Raw genomic sequence first — 24,334 nt, 5'->3', positions numbered from 1 at the left:
TCCTGGCCCCTCCTGAGTGGCCCACAGGACATCAGTGAGTGGACACACGGGTTCCAGCCTGCCCTTCCTCGTCTCCAGGCCTCTTCCCCACAGCCGCCTGATAACAGCCTTCCACGCCGAAGCAGAGTGGCCAGCTCAGTCCCCAAACCCCTGCACTCTGACAAAGATGGAGCCGACTCGGGGTTCAGCGAACTGCCCCGAGCTCCTGTCTAACCGGAAAAGGTCAGCTTCTGTGTGACCCCAGCTTGGTGAGAGGGGACCCTTAGAGGCTGAGGCAGTGTGTGGCCTCTCTTCTGCCAAAAGATTCTTCGGTGGAAGAGAAAGCAAGATATTCATTCCCCTGGCAGCCCTCAGCTGAAATGCCCTGGCCGCGGAATCAAGCAGTCGCCCACCAGGGACGACTGACTGGCAGGTGCCGTGGTCCGGCAGGACGTAGGGGCTGGGTGGGCAGAGGGAGCTCAGCCTCGGGGCAGTCAGGCTGCCCTCTCCTACTGGCCCCCAGGAAGGGATGCCCGTGGTGTGGCCGGAGTCAGACTCTGAGCAGAGAGGAAGGGGCTAAGGGGCAGCGGGCACCACGAGAAGGCCACAGGAGCCACTGCTCTTCCGCCCGCACAAGACCCGCTGACCCGGGGCCTCCCGGAAGTACTGAGCCAGACACCAGGTGGCACGTCCGCCTCCTCAGAGCCCTCCCTGCATCGCCACCTCCCCTGGCACCAAGCTCACGTCGCCCCGGCCTCTGCGGGGGTGCACAGGGCCCGTCCCCTCCACCCTGGGCCCCGCGGGTGGGCCCGCCACTCACTGGACGTGATGTACTCCGGGGCCTTTCCGGGGCTCAGTGGCACGGCTTCCTCATAGTAGCCTTCCGGGAGGGAGGACGTCGGCAGCGGTGGGGGCCCGCTGTCAGGAGGCTGAGGACGGAAGGAGACGGCACAGAGATGAGCGGCACGCAGGAGGGGAGCCACCTCTCCCACTCACACGCAGCCCCTCCTGCCCGAGCATGGACCCGGGCTCCTGACAGATGGAGGCCGCTCTCTGGAGGGAACACTCGGTCCTCACAAAGCCCATCCCCTAGTCCACGCCATCCTCTGCTCCCTCTGAACGTCCACAGCGCCTGGTTTGCCCCCGGCTGCCGCTGCCAAGGGGAGAGGCCAGAGAGGCCGTGCCGCCAGACCCCAGCCCCTGCCTGCACGGGCCATGCCACGCACTGTCACGGTGACATCGGCCCATCTGACTGGAGTCCCGGAGGGGAGCTCTGGCTTCACACTGGGCAGATGCAGAAATTGGGGCTGAGGCCCAAGTGCGCAAAATCAGCCCACACGTGGGGCAGGGCTTGCAGGCGCCGGGCCTGGCCGTGAAGACCTTGTGGTGTTCGGTGCCTCCAGGGTGGTGGACCTCTCCACACACCTCCGTCCTGTGACTACAGGGGAGGAAGAATGCTACAGGGACCAGAATGGAGTGAGGCCCGAACTGAAGCCCTACCAAGTTAAGCTTCCAAGTGGGACACTGTTCCGATGAAATCGTGGTTTTCTGCTGTTTATTTTTACATAAAGTGTCTAGAATGTGGGCTTCCATTACTGTCCAAGGAGTCCTGGGTGGATGACTAAATCAGCGCTGCAGTCCAGGCCACACCTCCCACCCGCCAGCTGGGGGAGGCAGGAGCAGGAAGAGCAGGATCGTGGCTACCAGGCAGACTCTGCCAGTCCTCCCTGCCCCTGGCCTTGTCCAGGGACCAAGCTCCCATCAGGAGGCCATCGCCAGCCACCCTGCCACTCGGGACGGGCCACTCCCAGGGCCTCCACAGTCTCCCGAAGAGCCCGTTCTAAAACAGAGCCCCATATGCCACGCTCAGTGCCAGGCAGGGCCGGGGCAGGGGGCCGTGTGGGTTAAAATCCTGCCTGCTGCTTTTGGAGAGGAGAGGTCTGAGTTGCTGCGGGCCTTATCTGGGAGGAGCAGGTGCTGGGCATGGTGACACAGTTGGATTATTCGCTTCCCGGCTGTATCACGGAGGCTGACTCGGCAGCCCCAGTTACACACCCAGGTCAGATGCCTTTCCCAAGAGCTTCAAGGAAGGCGGCAGTGACTCCTACTCAGGGGACATCCAAACATACCTGTCCAACCCTATGGCGGTTGCAGAGAGACAGGCTCTGGGGTCCCATAAACCTACCCCTGGAAACATACGATCACAAAGGTCCATTGTGGAGGAAAAGATGCCCAAGGAGGCTCAGCAAAACCCAAAACAACTTAAGGGTTCCTAGAGAAGAAGGCGCAGTGGTAGCTGCTCCGTAGGCAGACACAGAGCAGCACAGTGCGGTCTTTCCAGGTCATCTCCAAAGACACTACTGAGTGAGAGACAACAGCTCCGAGATCCCTGACCTAAGTGTGTGCCCTTGCTTGCGTAGCACTGACAGCAGGACACACCATAGCAAACACTTGCCTCTTCCTTGCACTTATCTGGCTGGACTGCATTTTTCATATGATGGCTCTCACCTTCAAAATAATTTTGCTTTTTTGTTTGTTTGTTTTTTTGGTTTTTTGAGACAGAGTCTCACTATGTAGTTGAGACTGACCTGGAACTCACTATGTAGCCCAAGCTGGTCTCAAACTCACAGCGATCCTCCTGCCTCAGCCTCCAGAGTGCTGCAGGCATGTGCCACCATGCCTAGTTAAAAATAATCTTGTTTTAAATCAAACTATTTTCGAGCTGGGGATTTAGCTCAGGGGTACCATGCTTGCCTTGCAAACTCAAGGTCTGGAGTTCGATCCTTGATACCAGAAAGAAAAAAAAAAAAACCCACACCAAAAATCAAACTATTTTGACTTTAAAATCACACTGCTCAAAAAGGACTTGTGCAGGACCACCCTCTATCTCCAGAAATGATCAGGACTCCACTCCCAAACACCCCGGTCCTGGGAACCCTGCAGCTCGTTAGGGACAAACCAAGGGGAGGCTGAGAAAGGCTCCTGACTTAATCAGTGCCCGCTGCCGGGGAAACACAGCCAGGTCCTGGCCACTGGGGGACAGTTCAGTGGAATCACAATTATCGTGAGTTTCAAAGGCACACAAGAGGATCGTCTGGTTCCCAAAGAGACAAAGGGGCTGTGCCTCTGTATGCTTCACTTCCGGTGGCCCTGAGCAGCCTCCTTGCCTGTTGCGCTGCGGAGCTGTCACCTCCGTGCCATTCCTGACTATGAGTGCTGCTGCAGGGCTCCGAGCGGGGTCCAGGTCAACAGGGACCGACCCGGGCCTACCTGTGTCAGGAGCAACACATGCCCCGGCCTGCAGCTCGGCACAGCCTCATGGAGTCGCTCTGTGGGGTGCAGCGACTGAGGAGCCCCCAGCACTCACAGCCCTCTAACACACCCCCGTCCGTCCGTCCATCCACCCGGGCTTCTGCTCACCTCTCACAGGACCCAAGATGACACCAAGGACGGCAGCCTGGCCCACAGCACCCCCAGAAATCTGAGGAGAAACAGGCTGACCGTGGCCTCCACGGGCCCAGCGAGAGGACAGGGAGCCAAGGCCACGCCAGCGGCTGGGAACTGACATCGCTGCAGTGCACACCCTGTGCAGCACATCTTCACGTGTAGCTAAGAAAACCATCCTGGTTGCCCTGTGGGAAGCTATGCTCACCCTCAGGTGTACAAACTACAGGCTTGGCGGCTTCCAATGCCAGCTGTAGGTTGGTTCCCATGCTTCTGGACTGAAAAGCCCCTAGGACTGACCTCGATACCTGCAGAAGGGCCTCGGGAGGATTCTCTTCCTGAGGGCCACAGCAGCAGTTACAAAGGGTTCGTGTGTTGCTGTTATTTCAACAGCATAACGATCACAACCACTAGTTACCTCTTGCCTGCTAGGCCCACATCGTCCTAGGATGTCACCAAAGCACACCGAGACGTCAGTGGTGCAGCGGAGACCCCCCAGTCAGGACACGAAGGTCCAAGGGCTCCCCCAGGGCGCAGCCGCTGCGGGCTGACACCACAGGTGCTGGGGCTGAGCAGCCAGGCACCTGGACGACCTGTGCTTCCTGGCCGAGCTGCGCCTCCCGAGAGAAGAGGGAGGTCCCGCTGCCCCACACTCCAGCTCCCATCCTCCCCGTGACCATCCCTGTTTATTACTCGTCCTTGGTACAAGAAACACCAGTGAACCAGGAGGCCTGAGAAACAAGAGCCTAGAATCTGACTTTTTCTGCGCATACAGCGGTGCTCCAGACTGCGCCTTCCCGTCATGAGGGACAGACTCTGTTAAGAGTAACAGCCCAAAGTTGTGCATCTGAAGTGAGGCTATCAGGACCCAAGCTCACTCTGCCCGGGGCCTCTCCCCTTCTGAGCACACAGGCGCATGGGCTGCACTCCCCACGGGGCCTGTTAGGTGACTCCAGCCTCACACGGCAGGGTGCCGCTGGCAGCTGAGTGAAGCAGGCGCAGGGGTAGTGATGTCCAGGGGGTCACGAGGCTCACAGGGTGAGCTCCGAGACAGGACGCTGCTCGGCAGAGTCAGGACCCCGGCGGGTCGGGTCCGCCACCCTGTTCTGACCAGCACCCGGCTCAGTTCCACGCGGCACGGGAGCAAATGGGATGATGCCACGTTTCCTGAGCACGTGCTCCACCATGCACAACGAGACCACGACATCGCCCGGCCTCTCCGGGGAGGCAGAAGACTGCAGCAGGCTACACGTCTGGAGGCCCAGCAGGGAGGGAATTCAGGGGCACGGGAGGCCAATGCCGAGATTATCAACACCAAGGAAAACACGACGGACCCCGTCCCTGCAGAGTCCACACTGGGCTCCAGGGGAAGTGGGCAGCTGCCTCGTTTTAAGCCTTGAGCTTCAGTCTTAACTCTGCAACCAGTGGTGCCTAATTCTGTCATAGGGTCTCGCAGGCCTCTGCATCTCATCTGCCAGAGGTGACAGATGTGCTGCACAGGACAAGGGGACTTGAGACAGGATGGGATGCGCTCCGGGAGCCAGCGCCCGGGGCTGGGAGGGGCAGAGGCAGTGCTTCAGGGGACAGAGCTTCCGGCAGGGAAGGGACAGAAGCTGTGCAGATGGAGGGGGGACGGCCACACACACACGGCCCTGTGACCGGGCGCTGCGCACTTAAAATGGGCAGGACGGCGCATGTCCTGGTAGGCACGCTTCACCACAACAGAAAAGTTCACTTTCCTCTGCTGGCACAAAAAGGTACGAAATTTACATAAGCCCAGGCCCTAAAGATTAGAGAAGCAGACTGTTCTCCCTCACCCTCTGGACGCCGTGCCAGAGAGGCAGGAGCCACTGCCAGAGCCCACAGGTCAGTCCAACAGGAAGTGTGGAGGCAGCTACACGACAGCACGAGAGGTTCATTCTCACTTCTTACAGCTTTCAGGGTTCGGCCACCAGGACGCAAGGCCGTACTCGATCCGACACGTGCCCGCAAAGAGGCAACAACCAGCTGTGACAGCACGGGAAGTGATACGGGACAGACTGGACCAGAGAGAACCCTCGGGGCACGCCCTGCTTTGTGGTGAGTCCTCTGTCTCCACCTGCAGGGTGCTGTACCCTCCTCCCTGGGTCACGGCCCACACCCGAGAGCCCAGCAAGCCCGTGGCCCCGGCTCGACTCCTGCTCGCCTGGCTCTGTGGCCCGTGTTGAATGGGGCACAGCCGCCTTCCTTCTACTCCTGCCTACCCAGGACGAGCCACTCTGCCTCAAGGGCGAGGGCCGCTGACCTGAGCCAGGCCCTGGGCAACCCCGGTGCACTGCAAGGCTCCCTGGTCAAGTAGGCACTTGCTGGAAAACACTCCAAAGAATGAGATGGAGCTGTTCCAGTGACCCGCTGGACGTCCCCAGCCCCTCCACACAGCGCCCCGACCGTGTCCACAAAGCACTGACATGTGCCCGACAGGCTCCTCTCCGTCACAGTTGCAGAATGCCCCACTGGAGCCCACGGCTGTGAGTTGGCCTTGCTGTCAGAACTCGAGCTCCGTAACTGACTACAGCACTAATGCACCTGAGAAAAACTGGGTGCAAAGGACAGTTAAGGCTTCTCGAGGTGCTCAGGAAGATCCGGTCAAGACGGACTGGAAGAGCAAGAGCTACCCCAGTCAGTGTCAGTGGACCATGAGGCAGCCCTGACATTCTACAGGTTCCAGGCAGCTTTCCCACGCCCTAACGAACGAGGCGGTGAGATACAGTCGGCTCAGAGAGGAGAGGCTCTGCTCGGCTCCACGGCGGGTGTGTGGAGGAGAGGAACGTCTGTCTAAAAACAAGCCCTGGATACCTCAACTATCCCGTCCCCCTATCACCACGTCAAGATCACCTGAGTCCCCGGAGACCTGCAGGGAAAGACAATGCCAGCCTTCATACAGCCTGTCCCTGGCAGCGCCTCTGCAAACGGATCTCCCCTGACAGCATCACCCCACTCCCAAGCAGGAGCAGTTACCCCATGGGGACCACATGGAGCCCCCAGGCCTTCTCCAGAGCCACCTCACAGAAGCACAGCGAGCCAAGGATCACCAGGTCCCAGCACAGCACAGTGCCCGTGAAAGCTGGCCACTTCCTGTCCACGGCCACAGGCCTTCTCCACCAGGCCAGGCCCACTTCAGCGCCTCTCTCTGGCTCTCGCCCTGTTTTCTCACACTCCCCAGCTAAAGCTTTGCCTGGCCTCTCGCACATCCCGGGCTGGTTTTTAGCTTCCATCAAATCCAAAGTACTGGTGCCGGTTCGGTAGAGGAGCAGTACACATGGCTTGGGCAGGGCGGCACTGCACAAGGCCTCGGTGTCCCAGGGCTCTGGACGCACCCTATGGACGGGGGACCTGTAAGTGACAGGAAAGTAGGCCCGAGCTGTGCTCTGTGCAGGAATCCAACAAGCACGGGGCTCCTGCTTGGCTACAGTGATGACCGCAGGGAGTGCTGGAGGCTGGACTCTGTGCCAGGGCCCCAGTGGAGACAGGCGCAGGAGGCACCCCTGCCTCCCTGCTCACGTCTGATGATCCCCACTGCAAGGAAATATGGAGCAGGGCTGGGAACTGCATGCGCCCCAACTCTGGGCGAACGGTGGAAACTTAGAAAGCGGCTCGTGTCCTCAGGGTCTACCAACATTATTTTGCCAGCCAACTCCCCTGGGATTGTAAGTTATTTTTTGTTTTTGCTTTCTTTTTTCTTCTGCTGTAGGAACCCATTTCCAAGGATTTGGAGCACCAGCAAACTGCAAGGAAATACCGGCTTCCCGACGGGAGACAGCACTCAGAGGCCTCCAAGCTGCAGCTGCGGAGGATTCTGGACCTGGAAATGCAGCACAAGCTGGGGACACCAAGGCCTCTGGTCTCCAGCGCTGGCTTCCATCACACCGGGGCACACGCACAACCCAGGCTCCCACTCACCAGCCAGGGCTGCGGGATCTCCGGCAGGGGCATCTGCGGGGGTGCCGGCAGGCTGCTGGTCTCCGGCTTCTGAGCATGGTCCTTCACGTCAAAGCCTGCAAATGGAGGCCAAAACCAAGAGCCAGGTAAGCAGCGGAGATTTTCACATGGCAAATGAGATGTTCCGGGTCCTCTACAGCCATCCGGCGAGGGGGCATTGTTACTCTCCAGGGCCCAAGACAGGAGTCTATGGCAGGAAAGGAAAGGAAGGGAGGGGAGAGCAGGGCCTACGGCGACATCACCAGCTGGAAGTGATGGAGCCCGGTGCACCTGCGGCCCCACGGCCTCTCTCCTCCAGACAGCACTTCCTCAGGTACGAGGGACGGGCACCTTCCTGGGAGCCCACAAATTCTCACTGTTTTCTCCTTTCTCCCCTCTTCCCCTCACTAGTGTCCTGAACCCAGGGTCTCCACACTGAGCTACGTCCCTGGCCCTATTTTTTCTTTTATTTTGAGACAAGGTTTTGCTATGTTATAAGTTGCCCAGGCTGGGCTCCAACTCAGAACACCGCTGCCACGGCCCTCCAGGTACTGAGTACAGGCGTGTGCCTGGGAGCATGGACTTCAGGTGCGTTCCCACCGCCCCCTAACCGGTAAGGTTGGTTTACGGTGCCTCCCCCACTCCTGTAGGCAGCATGGCCGACACAGAGCCTCCACCCTTCCCGGAATCGAGTTCTGGCGTGTGCAAGGCATAGGGTATCCGCATGACCAGCCCAAAGAAGACCCTGAGCACGGAGCCAGCAGCCTCCCTGAACAGGAATGCTGCACATAGGCTGAGGACCGAACGTGCTCTGCGATGCTCAGGGGGCAAGGGCTCAGGACGGCCCAGCAGGGGCTCCCTGGACTCCCTGGGTCTTTCCAGCTTCTGGTGGCCAGGTGGGGTCTCCTCACCACTGCCCACATGCCCCGGGCATGCATGGTACAGCTGCGTACAGAGTGCTGAGTCCCGCGAGAGAATCCGCCGCGGGCACCTAGGACTCCATCAGCTTCTAGCAGCTTCGGCGTTCACACCTAGGGGAACGGCACCTGCTGCAAGCAAGGGCCCTCCATGGAAACCCGATGAGTAAACAATCTCATAAGAGGATGAACAAAGGAGGGAGCTGAGCTACGGACGCCAGGAAGCCGAGCGGGACCGGAAACTCAGGCCCCACGCTCAGGAGGTGGGGGAGGCTCACCTCGGGAGGACTGGATCCGAAGCAGGATGTTGGTCAGCACTGCCTTCTTCTCCCTGACAGTGGAGGTCAGGTATTCGTGGTCCAGAAGCTCAAGAAAGAGGCGGAGTTCAACTATTAACTCTTCCATCGCTGAAAACGAAGGAGGAGGGAGTCAAAATCCATGCGCACGGGGCTGCATCCTTAGCTCATTCCTTAAAGATCGCATTCTAAGGGGAAAGCAAGCTGGCTGAAACCAGGGCAGCAAGGGTCCTCACTTTGGCTCAGGCAGCAGAGCCCAAGCCCCCTGCCACAGGTGGAGTCAGGCCCAGGGCTGAAATCACCACCGGGTGCCGGACACGGTGCAAACTTTCAATGTCAAGGAGATGGGGACCTAAGGTGATACCGGGTTGCCAGTAACTCCTGGCCAGGACTTCAGAAAGCCAGCGCCCAGCCCCTGCCTCTGCAGGGCTGGCTGGCTCCATGGCCAGGATTCCGGGAGCCAGTTTATGTGCTGTGACAGGGCTGCCCAGTGCCCAGGAGGACGGAGCAAAGACCTTTCCACTGCTGGTGCGAATATGTGCAAGGGTAAAGCTGCCTGCATCTTAGCACAAACCAAGCAGACATCAAACCACACCCTTGGGCCGCCCCAGCCCTCTCCTGCCCCCTGTGACCACACCAGCACTCCCACAGGAACCGACTAGGGCAGCAGTAGAGAAACGATGGCTCAGGTATCATTTCTCTCTGAGACAAAAAGATGTTTATGTGGGAGTTGTTGTTTCTCCGAACTAAAACCTCAGTGTTCCGGTTTGATGGCAGTGTTAGCGCTTATCGATAAATAAGTGGGTTTGGGGCTGCAGTTGGGGTGCTGGTCTCTAAAAGGTTCATCGTCAACTGGTCTAAACAAACCCACTTGGGCAACTGTCCGAGTTCCGAGCCACCTTGTGCAACCTTTTGTGCGGCAGCATTTTTACTGCAAAGAATGAATGAGTAACAGGGCCAGCTGCGACTCCACCCTGGCTACTGACTAACTCAGTTCAAGGCTAACAATGGGCAGCATTTGTGGCCAGTGGTAAAATCTAAGCCTCCAAGTGGAAAAAGGAATTTTGGAAACTTTGTATCCACCACCTGAAGAGCTCTATACCCTCCCATCTAGAGAGGAGACAAGGGCAACAGTAACCGGGCTGGATTGCCAGGGGTCTACATTTGGGAAATCTGCGAGCTCTGCTGTTGTAAAATCAAATGTGGATGAAAGCAACCTTCCTGCAACAGAAAATAAACTGAGACATTCGCGGAGCGGAGACCAGTGCGGAATCAGATTCCTCTTCAAGGCAGGTCGTCAGAGTTGAGTTGAGTTTTGGGGTCATGTCAGAGAGCACCCAGCCCCTCCTGAAGAGGATGTGGAGAAACTCTTCCCTCTCCACCTGCTTCCTTGCAGGAGGCCAGAGGCCTCTCCTGTGCTTCCTTCCCATCATTTGAACAGTATGGATGGAGGAGATGTGAGGATCCAGAATCTTCTACCAAGCCAGATACGAAACACACTTGCAAAACTAAAGCAACGCTGTGCCCATGATACGTGGCACACACATGTGTGGGTGTGCGTGTCTGTGTGTTGAGCCCAGGGCCTTCACAACGTGCTACGACCCCAGCCTTTCACTAGTTTTTTTTTTTTTTAAATAAGAGTTTTGCTAAGTTACTCAGGAGAGCCTTGCACTTGCGATCCTCCTGCCTCAGCCTCTCTGAGTGCTGGGATTAGAGGCGTGTGCCACTACACCTGGCTTAAATGCAGACATTTTCCAGAAACATATTTATATATTAACATATAATGGATGTATGGATAATTTTGGTAAGTTAAAACCTTAACATTTTCCACTTTTACAATATAATGATAAATATTTACACACACACCCACACAGATGCAAGATCTTGGGGTCTTGTGTGTGTGTGTCTCAATGTGTGCATAGAGTGGGTACAGAAACACAGAGATATGTAATTTTTTGCAATGGCGCTAAAAGCTACAAGCAAAAGTATTACAAACTTTCAGGAGTCTACGCTCAACCCACAGCACCGCAGTCCTCTGTCCCCAGCTCCCCTATGTCCTCGCCAATCACATTTACCCTGCCAGGTTTACACGGGGTCCCCTGACAGTTTCGGTACCTAAACAAGACCTAAAAGCACTGCCTGTCTGAAAGCGTCTGCCTTCGGCCTCACCCTTGACCTCGCTGCGTCCTGCCTTCCCTGCCGCGGACTGTCTCTCCTCCTCTGGGCCCCTGGACCAGCCGCCCTGCCTTGGAGCCAGCCAGCTGTGGTGTAAAACCGCCACGTACTGTGAACCAAAATAAACCTCTCCTTGAAACTGCAGGTGCTGTGCTGTGCCTCGGCGATGATGAGGTGACAGCCACTGGAAGGAAAGGACGCGCTGGCTGCCACGATCCGAAGCCTGCTCCGTGCTGGGACACTGAGGGGCACAGGGGAGAAGGGCCGGCAGATGGACGCTGACGGCCTCCCGACACCTTCCCAGTGTGGGATTTCGAGCTGCATGCCAGCCCCGGTGGCCCTGTACCCTTGTAGTAAGGCATCACTGCGTTCTTCTTATCAAGCTAATCTTTAGTTTTCTGTTTACCTAAAATTACAACCAAAAGATTCTCAAGACATAGCAGAGAGCCACAAGGGTTAGAAAAGCTGCTCTGTGTCAGAATTTTCACAGACGAAGCCCCGTCTACGCATGCCGGACCTGTCCAGCCCTCCAGCGTTTCTCGCAGCCTTCTCTAGCCGCGTGTCCCGAGCAGCTCCTCCTGGGCCGGGTCTCCCCGGCTGCCGCACTCGGTCACCTCCTGCCAGCTGTCCTGATGACCAGTGGTGCTGCTGCCTGCACACCTTCTGGCCTGGGGGGCATTTGGTGTCTGTGGGGTTTGTTTCTGCTCGCCGTAGCTGTTCAAGCAGCTAAGAGCTGGTCCCACCCTCTGCTCATCTCCAAAGAGCTCCTAGCAGCCAAGAGCACAGCGCACAGAAAGTACAGCACTGAGTGAATGGTTGCTAAACTCAGGGGCTCCCCATGTTCTGAAAGCACGGGGTAAATGGGACCGTGCCGGGCACCTGCACGTGGCCTGTCACAGAGCACTTGGTGGTCACTGGGTCCACGTGAGTTCCCGAGCGGCCGGGATCGTCCACTGGATATGGCAGGGAGCACAGGGGCAGCAGCAGGGCTATGCAGCACCGGATGTCTGGCCTGCAGGGCTGGGGTGTAGGGAATGCCAGCACACTGCGAGCCAGGGAAGGATCGGCCCGCAGGTGGGGTGAGGGGTCCAGCACCTCCCGATCAGAGGAGGAGCCCCTTTCCAATTCCTCTGCCGGAACTAACCCAGCCCCAGGGCTCCTGACTCACTGGCCTGCCTTTGAGGGAGCCAGGTGCTCAGAGGGACGGGAAGAATGGTGCCGTGGGTGTACCAATCAAGGAGCCCCCAGGCAGCGTCGCTCCCATCCTGCAGGTGGAGAAACGGAGGCGCAGGAAGTCACGTCCTTGCCCACTTCATGACTTATTAATAACAATCAAAGCCCGAACAGGGATCAGAACCAGGATCGCCGCTGCCTCACAAGGCACTGCGCTCACACTGGGGTGCTAACTCAGAATCCCTCAGTGGAAGAGGACAGGAATTCCCTGTGACCGTCTAGTGAGCGCTCACCAGGCAGCAAGGCTGTCTATGCAGCTACCTCCCCAGGATCACCACTCGGGCTGTGCGGTACATTACAACAGTCTTCAAGTAGACCAATTCGTCCTACTCTCTCAATTTACCAAAGGGAGCTGGGGCTGAGGAGCGAGGGGCCGCTCGGGAGTGCATCCTGCTCCTCTCCCTCGGGCAGCCCTGAGCCCTGCTCGGGCGTCCGCACAGTAACAACCGCTGGCTTCCCCACATCTCATTTGATCATCGGGAACTTATTATCTGAAATTCTGCAGATAAGAGAAACAAGATTAAGAAAGAGCCCAGCAAGGGGCCCGAGGCAGCAGGCTGGGAAGGGACAGCACAGCCCTGGGAGTCCCTGCCCTGTCCAACACCCAGCCTGACATCCGCTGTCCTGTCCTGGACACAGAGTGCAATCAATGACACAGGAGTCAATTGCTAACTTCCAGAAAAAACATTCCCCCAATGGCCACAGCAAACCAAAGATCTGGCCATGGGACTCTCCCAAGACCTGCGCTCAAGTCCTGCCTCTGACGCTTCCGGTTGTGACCGTGAGCAGTAAGTCTTCCCCACGTCGTCTACCTTTAAACTAGGACGCTTGGTAGGAAGCACAGTGTTCTAATGTCAATGCAGGGTCAGAGCCCAGCACTGCTCCAAAGGAGCTCTGAGGCTACGACCAGAGATGCTCTTCTTCCTAGAATTCAAGCTGAGGGTTGGGACCCAAGGCTGAGGTCAGCGAATGCCCCCGGACACTCCTATACTACACTGCGGAGCCCTGGGACAGCCCCACGGAGGAGGACCCACGGGAGACTTTCCACACAACTCTCAAATACATCGGAAACTGGGCGGAAGAAATCACGGCATAGAGAACGTACAATTTACCAAATCATTTTAGATCACTTTGACCTTGCATTACAGACCAACTTCTATTAGCAGAGCAGAGAAAGTTATCAAAAAGTTACCCTCAAGAAAAGCCCCAGGGCCGGGATTTAGTTCAGTGGTTCTGCCACCTGCCTCAAAAGTGCAAGGACCGGGGTTCGATCCCCGGTACCAAAAAAAAAAAAAAAAGCCCCAAATTCAAATGGTTTTAGAAGGATGTTTTCTGCCAAAGCAGAACACCAAGCCACAGCAACAGTTGTTCTAGAAGATAGAAACAAACAAATTTCCAACGCCTTTCTTTTTTGGAAGCAGTTGCCTAAACTTGAAAGTATAGCACAAGAGAGAAAACCAAAGACCAGTGTCACTTATAAATATCCAGGTAAAAATCAAGAGTAAAGTGCTAGCAAATGGAAACAACACAATACGTTAAAATGACATCGTGACCAAAAGATGGGCTCTCGTTCCCGGATCACAGGGCGCCTGGCAAGTCTTACGCAGCCGGCCCTGTGAACAACACGCAGGGGAGAGGGTTGTACGCTTTGCTCCACAGGCTCCGGGCTCCAATCAAACCTCAAATACCCATTCCCGGTCCTCTGAAAGACACGGCTGGGATGGATAAGACAGTTCCTTAGCTTAATAAAATGTGTGTGCTAATGTTAAAAACAGAGCAACCCGCCACCCTAATGCAGAGACACAGACTCTCGGGAAGGTCAGGAGCCCGTTTCTCACTCACTGCCTGGCATCGCTGTGCCGCACTGGGCGCCCCGCGTGGGACGTCCCATTTGGGGATGCGTGCACAGGCCCGACCAGCCGAGAACCTAAACAACATGTCCAAAACCCAAACGTTCCTGGGGCCTCGTGTTACCACTCAAAAGCTTGGGATTTTGTTCTCACGTTAAAGGGTGCTCAAGCTGTACTCGCCGACGCAGCCAAAAAACAGAAAACAAAGAATGAAAAAGGAAAAAATGAAATTGTCTCCATTTCACACCTGGAAAAATCCAAAGAATTAATACTAAAACCAAAACACAAACAAAAACATTAACAAAGCAGAGGACAGATGAAAACTATAGCAATCCGCATGTGTGTTTTATATCAAACAATAAACAGCTTGAAGATACAATGGAATATAAGATCCCAGTTCTACAGTAATGAAAATATGTAAGATATTTAAAATAACTTAGCAAGAGATGTAAAACTTACAAAAGGAAACGTCAAAACATTCCTGAAAGACACAGCTGTATCCCTGAACAAAGAGAAAGGTGTTCCTTGCCTCAGACTTAGGACAATTTCATGTGGAAAAGATGTCAGTTCTCCCCAGGCTAGCAGATATTTTTAATGTCACCCCAGTAAGTATACCAACAAATTCTGTTTTATTTCTGAACCTGAACAAATGATGCTAAGGTTCATGTGGACGGTAAGGAGAGGAGGAGGTCTGAGAACAATGAAGGTGACCAGACCACGGGGCTCTTGGACCAGAAAGGTTCGGTCACACACAGCACCCCCGCTGGCTGGACAGGAGGTCTGGGCCTGGACTCGGACTCACACACAATACAGCACGCGGGAAAGGGAATGCCTCCAAGACAGACAAAAAGAGGCCGACTTAACCGGGAGAACGGCTCAGAGCAGAGCCACTTCGGGGCCAAAGGTAAGACTGAGTGCTAACATCATACGCCAGGAAAACCTCAAAGCCAGCTGAGTATCTAAACATAAGACACGACACCATTCCAGTCCTAGAAAAGAGGCGAATGTTGTCATAACCTGGGCCCGGGAGAACACGGCCCAACAGCGACTTTCAGTTGGGTGTAAAAAAAACACAGGACAGGCCCAGGGGACAACACAGGAACGCCCAGTGTGGAGCCCGAACCGCAGCCCCGCAGGGGATGGAGGGCACCGCGTGTGTGCCCACACTCGTGTCCTCTCTGCCTGGTGCTGTGGCGAGTCCTCTGTGCTGGACAACTGTGTCACCCCTCTGTCTGAGGACCCTGGGCTTGGTCCACAGCTCTAAGAAGCTCCGGAACAGGCCCGCATGTCGGAAAACTGTGCCTTCTACCCTTCTTTCCAACCACTTCTCCAATCCCATACCAGAATCATGAACCAGAATCGCTTGTGTTCCAGCTTTATCTCTTTCCACATCTGCTTGTGCCTCACAGCCAGCAGTTCCCACATCCAGCATGCTTGCTCTGCCCATGGGCCTTTGCACGTGCTGCTGGTCCCTCCTGCACCTGGCTCTCTCCTGAGGACCCCCTAGGATGCCTCTGATTGGCCCTGTCCTGGGTGTCAGGGGTCATCTTCACAGGCAGGAGGCAGTCTGCAGGCAGGGACCCCTGTCTGACTTCTCTTCCTGGAATGTCTAGCAGGCTGCCCGAGAAGGCCTCAGTGACATGCGGTGAATTCATCACTGTGTTCCTAGTTCTCCCCAGCACAGAATCCCTGAGGTCTGTTTTACAGAGGAAATCGCAGGCACCAGATCGGCCTCTGGTGCTAACTGCGTCCTCTGTGACTCGCATGGAACAACCCATTCTGAGGGGGGGCGGGGGAGCCGATTCCCACAGTTCACTTCCTCCACACGAGGGTGGATCCGACTCTGAGGCCTTGCAGTGGACGGCTCGGGTGCGAGGGAGGCCCTCGCATACTTTCCCTTATAGGGTTACAGTTCAGACTCCTCTCGGCCTCTTCCAAATATTTCCACAGCCCTCTGCAGATAATCTAAATGGGCTGCTTGAAGGTTGATCTAAGAAAGCTCACTGGAGGAGAGCAGGCGACGCTGAACACAAGGCCCCTGTTCCTGACTCAGTTCCCAGGTGGAAAGCTGCTGTGCCCCCAGCAAGGCCACAGGGATCAGAGACCCGTGAGCACCCGGTGGGAAGACCCCCGGGACCCGTTCTGCGGGGACTCAGCGGATCTTCAGAGGCAGACGCACTCAGGCATGGATGATGCAATCCTAATCAAAACCTCCTCCTCCTAGAGCCAGCCAGCCAGCAAGAGCCAGAGGCTATGCCTGGGCCTGTTTTCCCTGATCACCAGGACACCTGCCCTGTGAACCGCAGCACCCACATTCCCAGGCTGGGGGAAGATGCCTGACACGAAACCAAGCCGGCCACTGGCAAAAGTCTTCATTGAGATCCCGAGAATGCAGCCTTCACTGCACACACGCGGTTCCCGTAGCCCAGGGATCAAGCTGCTCAGCGCTGGCCGTTTCAGGACTCCTCAGAACTTACAGAGGATTGGAGGCGCGCGGACACAGGCGGCTCTGCACTGAGAAGAGAGACCCAGAGATGGCTGGGGAGGAGGAGACTCAGGTGACAGCCAGGTGACTGGAAGACAGGTGACAGCGACAGGGGCGTGGACGGGAGCGCAAAACTAGACTCTAGTTACTGTGAAATGCTGGGAATGTACCGAGAGCCACAGTGAGAAATTCACTGCACAAGTATTTGGGGATGCAGCGGGGTACCCTGTGACCCCTAGAACAGACACGATTCCTTACACAAGCAAGGAGCGGCAAGCAAACTGCACCCCAGGAGCAAAGTCAGAAATCACACTGGGAACCAGGAAAAGACAACACCCAGGCTATGGGTGTGGCCCAGGGGTGGACCTGGCCCTTCGCGCAGGAGGCCCTGGGCCGGCCCCAGCATCCAAAACAGTAAAACAACAAAACAACCAGAAGGCAGAAAGCATCCAGCCAACAATTCTACATCCAATTTTCAAAGTCTCTTGGTTCATTTTTCTGGGTCTATTAAGAGAAACGAAATGTCACAAACTCTATTGAAAACAAAAGTAAAATCCAGTCAACTGAACGGCGGGGATGTAGCTCAGTGGCACCGCGCCTGCCCCGCAAGCACAAGGTCCTGAGTTCAATTCCAGGTACTGGAAAATAAAAATGAAATCAACTGAACCCAAAGCAGGCCAATGACACAACCATCGGCAGTTGTACTGAGCTTCATCCCCAGCCCTTTCTTAATTTTGAGACCGATGATCTCACTGAGTTGTAAAACCGCCCAGGCTTTGCTCAAACTTGTAATCCTCCTGCCTCAGCTTCCTACCGTGCTGGGTTTACAGGCACACACCACGACACCCAACTTTACTGAGGCTCTGAATCAGTTACTCTCCTATCTCAAGGGTCAGGGCCTCCTGCCCTTCCCTGGCAACCTTGGACCTCAGTTCTCCCTGGACACGAAGTGTTACCGTCACTGTGTGGCACTACTGTCACTCATTTGATTGTCACACGTTGCTTTGTACCCCACACAGAACAGTTATTAACTTTAGGAAAACACTGACACAAAAACGTCTTAAAATGGGAGACTGTGATTGTCTAGTTTAGAAAAAGAAGCTGCCTAATATGCAGAGACGATTTACAGCGTGGTTCAACTAAGTGCGCCGAAGCACAGCTCTCATGGCACCGCCTCTCCCGATGGCCCTGCAGCCCCCCTGTGCCCTCTGTGCCCACCCTGTGCCAGGAGGCCTCACCGGGAGCAGAGGGGACAGTGACAAGCTCACAGCTTCCCCAGGACACGGACAGAAGGGGGACCTGAGGGACGCCGTTACGGAAAACTCCAGGCTCTGAGGGTGCACAGGGGACATCACAACACACTTCAGGGAAAGATACAAACAAAGATAAGGGCCGAGCGACAGTAAGGCACTGCAAAGCCCCAAAACAGGCCGATGTCCCTCATGCGCACAGTCACGACTTTAGCAAATTCAGCACAACGATCCACAGAAAGGGTAACATGGGAGATCCAATGTGGGTTAAAGGTGGTGGTGACAGGGTTTGTTTTGTTTTCTTTCTGTGACACTGGGGATTGAACCCTGGGCCTTCACACTGAGCTACGCCCCCAGCTCCTTGTATTTTGACACAGGGTCTTCCTAAATTGCCCAAATGGGACTTGAACTTGAAACCCTCCCGCCTCAGCTTCCCAAGTGGTGAGATGACATGCATACACCACCACACCCAGGTAGGGTCACTTTAACAGTAGAATATCAGTAAGTATAAGTTACCAAAAGTAGCCGACTACGAAAGAAAAATCACATGGCCGTCTGCATAGAGGGAGAAAAAGCATTTGATAAAATCCAGCACGCACTCATGACTGGGGGCAGGGGACTGAGGAAACAGGAGTACAAGCAGAAGGCCTCAGCCCAGAACAAGGCCTGGCAAAGCGCCTGAGGTTTCCCGGCCTTTCGTCCTAGTCCAGGGGAAGAGCTGGCAGCACTCACCCTGTGGTGGAGAACAACACTGCATTATCTCATCTCACCACACCAACTCATTACACAAAAATCAAGAGTATTTCTGCACACTCGCAGTAAACAGTAGATAGGAAACTGAATTATTAAAATACTATTTACAGCTGGGTGCAGCGGCACACACCTATGATCCCAGCTCTCTGGGAGGCTGAGGCAGGAGGATCGCGCAAGTTCAATCCCAGCCCAGGCAACTTAGCAACTTAGTGAGACCTGATCTCAAAATTAAAAAAATTACAGCAGCATCAAAAATATGAAACATTTCAGGATAAATTTGACAAATGAAGAGCCAGTCAAGCACTGAAAACTCTAAAACCCAGTTGAGACAAATTCTAAGAGACCTGAAAAACTAGAGGAAGAACCTGTGTTTGTGAATCATTGTGAATCACCAGCACTGTTAAGATAGTGAAGTATCAATTCAGCTAATCCCGACTCAAAGCCCAGCACATACCTTTGTAGACGTCAACAGGCTGATTCCAAATTTTTGTGAAATGCAAAGCTCTCGGGACAGCTAAAACACTGGAAGTAAAAGGAAGAAAACGTAATCACCAGCTCTCAAAACTGCCTGTAGGGGGCCGGGGATGCAGCTCAGTGGTCTCGCTGCCTGGCTCGCAAGCGTAAGGTCCCGAGTTCGATCCCCGGTACCAAAATAATAAAAACTGACGGTAAATGCACAGCAGTAAGACAGCGTGGCGCTGGCTCAGGACAGGGCGCCTGGCAGTCAGGATATTTGTTCTCAGGTTACCGTGGCTGCTTCCAAGGTATCACAGCAGATGAGAAACTGCAACAGAGACTTCATGGGCTACAAACCTAAAATATTTACCGTCTCAAGAGAGCACCTGCCAGCCTGGAGACCGGGATGACAGATAGAAGCCAGCTGCTTTTAATGTATGAGAAAGGGTGGTCTTTTTTAAAAAAAAAATGATGCCAGAACTACTGCCATGTCACATATGTGCACTTTTTGAAAGGTAACTAGCCCTTTACCTCAGCCGTATAGAGAGATTAGCTCAAATCAGATTACAGCCCTAAGCATAAAAGCGAAAACTTTAAAACTGAGTCTGGCAAAGACTCCTTTAAGTAAGATACAAAAAGCAGAACTACGAAAGAAGAACTCTACAAATTACACTACACAAAAATAAAATATGCATGCTCTTGAAAAACACTTTTCCAAAAATAAAGAGCAAGCCAGCGACTGGAACAATATCTGCAAAACACACACATATATATCCAAGAAAGGACTTGTATTCGGAACGTATTTTTTTAAACCTCAGCTCTATCAATGCTAAAACAACCCCATTTTTAAGACTGGGTAAAAAATCTCAAGCAACATTTCACCCAAGAAGATGTCAGAACGACAAAAAAGTACATGAAAAGATGCTCTGTGTCACTTACTGGGGGGGCACATTAAAGTGCTATGAAATGTCACCCTCCCCGTGAAATGGCCGAGAGCAACACTGACGGCCGCGGGTCGGCTGGGATGAAGGGAGGCTCTGAGGTGCTGCTCCCAGGAATGTGGGGGAGCCACATCTGGGAACAGTTTGGCCATTTCTCTCGGGATAATCACACGCCCACTGATGCGCGCTGCCCCCTCTCCGAGGGGCTGAATCTCCCTTCACAGCGGGGAAAGAGCCCTGGCTGGACGCAGGGACAGAAATCCTATCGTTGTAGGCCAGAGCACAGCCTGCTGAGAGACACCGGTATTTACTAAGGCCAATGAAAGCCACACCCGAACAGACACAGAGACGCGTGTCCGCAGACACTCTGTTGGTGGACGCTAAACAGTAGAAAAGACCCAAATACACGTGCAGTAAGTGGAATGGGGAGCCAGTGGGCAGACAGGCCCAGCCGTGCTGGGAGATCAATGGCATTAAAGCCCCCGGGTCATGCTGGGCTCCGCCCTCCACACCGACACCTGGCCATTGTTCATTCGCCATTCACAGGCTCCTAATCTTGGAGGACAGATACAGGAGCGTCAGGAGATCGTCATCCCAGGACTGCCCACGACGGAGAGGCTTCCCCCGTGATCCCAACATACTAAGGGCGTCCTCTCCCCGGCCGTCCCCCTTACAGAAGAGCCTGGATTTCAGGGCCACCCACGCACGGAACTGGGGCTGCACCTGCTTCCTGGTCTCTTCCAGGCTCCAGACGCCACTGCCCTTCACAGTGACTGGCCAGGCCCAAGGGGCTAGTGGTGCCGGCAGCTTGGGGTCCCCGGACAGGTGAGCAGGTAACAAAGCACAGTGTGCGTGCACAGCGGAACGTGACACAGCCCAAAGGAAAGGGTCCCGAGCACACTGCACAGGGACGGACCCCAAGACGGTGCCAGGCGAAGAGCCAGCCAGTACTGGACACACACTGCACGACCCCACTCGTATGAAGTTCTGAGAAGCAGAAAATCCAGAGACAGGAAGCCGAATGGTGGGTTCCGGAAGGAGCAGACAGTGGGGACAGGTTCCATTCAGGACAGAAAAGCTGTAGTGAAGGAAGGGGCGATGTTCAGTACCTCTGAACTGAGCACGGATGATTAAAACGGTGCCCACAGCCACAGTTCTAACAAATAAAATAAATACAAAAACAACGAGAAAGTTTGTTTGCTGCCTCTCTAAACATGGATGAGGTTTTCCCTGCAGTCCAGCTGCAGCCCTCATCACTCTGGCCCCAACACCCTCAGCCTTGCAATCTCTGTGCCTCCCTTGCTCCCCTCCCACGCGGCAGCATGGCCTGACTCAACACTGGACTTCCTGGACTTCCGACGACTTTGGCTCCTGATCTCTGGGACGCGCTGACCCTGGCCCCTCTTCTTCCCCAGCAATCAGTACTCCTCTCTCCAAGTAGAGGCAAAGCCGGGCCGGGAGGGCCTTGCAGGCCTGGGCTGAAGTCCACCCAGGTTCACAGCACCTCTTTGTCTATGCTCGGGGCCGTGGGTCACAATGTGCTCATAAATTTCCTCATAAAATATTGAGCTCTTCACAAGCTAGCAAGAACCGAACAGCAAGAGAAGAAAAGCCTGTACCATTTCTAATAGCATTAAAATATGTAGGATGCACAAGAACAAACTGAAACTCAGCGGAAGACCTACGAACTAACATGAGATGGAAATACAATGAAGACTTAAACTAGAGGAGACAATCAGGGGTGGCAGAGTGCAGGAGCCCACACTGCTCAGAGAATAATTCTCCCCAAGTCATCTGTGGACCAAGGGAGTCCCAGCCAAGATCCCAGAAGTAGGTGACTTGGGGCCAGAAGAAAAGCTGATTCTAAAATGAAAAACATGGAAGTAGCCAAATGATATCAAGCAAAAGAACAGTCCTGGAAGACCTACCTGGTGCCCAGTATCAAGGCTTTCGACACAGCCCGGACAATCAACCAGTGTCAACCGGCTCAGACAGCTTAGAAAGACAGAACAAGGCCCGGAAACAAACCCATGCTTAAATGGACAATGGGTCCGTGATAAAGATGCTCAGACAATGCAGCAGAGGACAAACACTGTCTGGAACAAAGACACCGGGATCGATACGGGAAATGCTGGACTCCACACCGCCATCACACCACAGGAGAAAAATGAGACCTGAACGGAGGGCCTCACACATCTACAAGATACCGGAGGAGAACATATTTATGACTTCAGGTTAGGCCGAGACTCCCGAGGATACCAAAAGAACTAACAAAGAAAAATATGAATAAACAGCATTTTAAAAGTAAAATCACTGAAAAATTGGGAAGAAAACATCGACAATCAGTACTTATGACTGACAAAACACTTATACCAATGCACCAAACGCTGAAAATACGGAAACACGGCTTAATAAAAACAAAGAGTAAGAGACATCTCACCAGCAGTCACGAGGCGAGTGCCACGACCAGCCCCAAGGCCGGAGAAATGAACACTGAGGTGACGGGCAGCACAAAGCCTGGCCAGAGTGGGAGAAAACCCAGAACCCATCCGTGGCCGGACGGCGTGGTGTCTGGTGGTTCTAAGCTCTTGCTGTCCCATCCAAAGAATGAGCCAGGGCAATCTATGGGTGTGAAAGAGCAACGTTTACTTAAAGTGAAAGAAGGAAGAGGAAGATGTAAGGCAGGCGAGGAGGAGGAGGAAGGAAGAGGTAAGAACAGTGAAGATGTGTCCAGCACGCAGGATGGGCCACTGCAGAAGGACAGCAACGGCCACAGCCAACAGCCACCATCTTCCTTGTCCTCTCTCACCATCTGTCCAGGCGACAGGAAGCCGCCTGGCTGATCTGACAGCTTTTCCGTGATTGACAGATCCCGCCCTGCCGTCCAGCCAGCTTGCCCTTCCCTCATCTCCTGCCTCGCCCACCTTCCCAGTGGGTGGGAAGGGGAGCGATCCCTTTGGGAGACAGCTTCTCATAAAGCCAAAGGTGACCAGTTCTCTCCTAACAGCGCGGGAGTGAATCCTAACACCGCAAACAGTGCGGCACACGTCCACACAGGAACACGCCAGCTCTAGTCACACAGCCCAAGTGAAGGTGACCGAAAGGACCGTCCACAGCAGGTGGGGACATTATGTTGTGTCACACAGCGGAGTAACATTCAGCAATCCCCACCATACACTGAAGCCAGTGAATCTCGGAGCCCCTCTGGGGAAGGGCTAACACAGTACACGTGAACCCCCGCCGTTAGGAGATTCCAGGCCAGCGAAATGCATGTGCAGCACACATCTAGCAGATCGGTGGTCGCCCGAGTGTGGCAGGGAAGGCGGATGCGATGCTGCGAGTGAATCCGGGCTGAGGGATGAGTTCTGTCACCTTCATGGGCCAGGACTCTGGAGCCCGAGGAGGCCACCAGGGCTGAAGAACAGAGTCAGAGAAAAACTCCCAGCCCGAGATGTGGAGTTCAAAGGGAGATGCCGAGCACTCTGATGGGGACCCACCGTGGTCTGGGTCAGCAGGAGGCAGGCGGCTCTGCTCCACAGCAGCGTGAATGGGAAAGCAAGCACGCGAGGCTCGGAACCTGAAGGATGAACTCTGCTCAGGTGCAGGCACGGGATCCGGAGAGGGAGGCAAGCGCGTGCTGACACTGTATCAAGGAGAAGGCATAAAGCCACAGAGAAAGGAAAGGTGAAGGCAGAGCTTAAACACAGTCTCATTAAATACAAAACAATAAAGCAGGTTTCATTCTCATTTTGCTGGTGAGGAAAATGAAGTTTAGAGAGATGAACAGCCCGCACGGCCGAAAGGACAAGAGCAACGCAAACCCACCGGTCTGCCTCCCCCCGAAGCTGGAAACACGCCGCTGAGGTGCAGCCGTGGCAGCCTGTGATGTCACACCTGCCACCAGGAGAGGCCACGGTGGGGCGGGAAAGAGAGGAGCCGGTGCAGCCGTGCCCCACCCCGACAGCCCCCACGCTGACCGAGTTACCACTGGGGGAAAGTATGTCCTGCGGGCCGTGGCTTACAAAGAGACACAAAAGCCGCGAGCACAGGGGTGTCCAGGGGCAGAGGACGAAAGCTTCCCACCCCGGACACCCAGGGTGCGGCCCTCTGGATGGCCCCCGCCGAGGCAAGCAGCGCGTCACAGCGGCCTGGCACTGCCTCTCAGCAGAGGTGTGTCACGGAGCGCGCCACTGAGGCTGAGGCCACGGACTGCGACGCCGTCCGCCAGCCTGTGCTGCTGCCCCGCGCTACCTGCAGCTGCCGGAGCCATGGACCGCCAACATCTAGGGACAGAAGCTTTGGCGGGAGAAGTGGAGACTTGGGGCTGGCGATGGCCCCCTGCACTCCAGGAGACACAGGAGGGGATGGCAGGCACAGAGAAGGGGCCGCTGCGATGCCAGGTGCCAGCTGTGAGACACCGCGCTGCCAACAACCGGGATGACAGCCGTTTCCCACCCAGCTCCACCTAGCCACGCCCAGCTCGATGACAGGAGTCTCTGGCCATTGTTTCACTGACCAAAACGCCCGCGCTGATGAAGGTACAGAAACCAGAACTCCGGATCCAAGGACAGAGGGGAAGGAGGCAGCAGCTTCTGCGG

At 55.1% G+C, this 24,334-nt stretch overlaps 1 protein-coding gene across 4 annotated transcripts in view; it reads right to left on the bottom strand.

The window, feature by feature from the left end:
* The window catches only part of Afap1 (actin filament associated protein 1), a 90,485-nt gene that overhangs the window by 47,856 nt on the left and 18,295 nt on the right, over positions 1–24,334 (bottom strand). For 3 of the 4 annotated variants that reach the window (XR_783791.2, XM_010641779.2, XM_010641782.2), the window contains exons 2-4: positions 8,576–8,704; positions 7,363–7,457; positions 800–908 (exon numbers count right to left, since the gene is read on the bottom strand). Coding sequence is in view for 3 of the 4 variants with exons in the window: in XM_010641779.2 (XP_010640081.1) it covers positions 800–908; positions 7,363–7,457; positions 8,576–8,702 (331 nt within the window). In the remaining variant the exon portion in view is untranslated. Of the gene's footprint in view, positions 1–799; positions 909–7,362; positions 7,458–8,575; positions 8,705–18,793; positions 18,849–24,334 lie in introns of those variants that run through there. The other variant, XM_010641780.1, reaches the window with a different exon arrangement.

Source organism: Fukomys damarensis, unplaced genomic scaffold, assembly GCF_012274545.1.
Source record: "Fukomys damarensis isolate Sample0158 unplaced genomic scaffold, DMR_v1.0_HiC HiC_scaffold_35, whole genome shotgun sequence".
Lineage (NCBI taxonomy): Eukaryota > Metazoa > Chordata > Mammalia > Rodentia > Bathyergidae > Fukomys > Fukomys damarensis.
The sequence above is the reverse complement of the archived record's forward strand: the minus strand, read 5'-3'. Positions and strand labels throughout refer to the sequence as shown.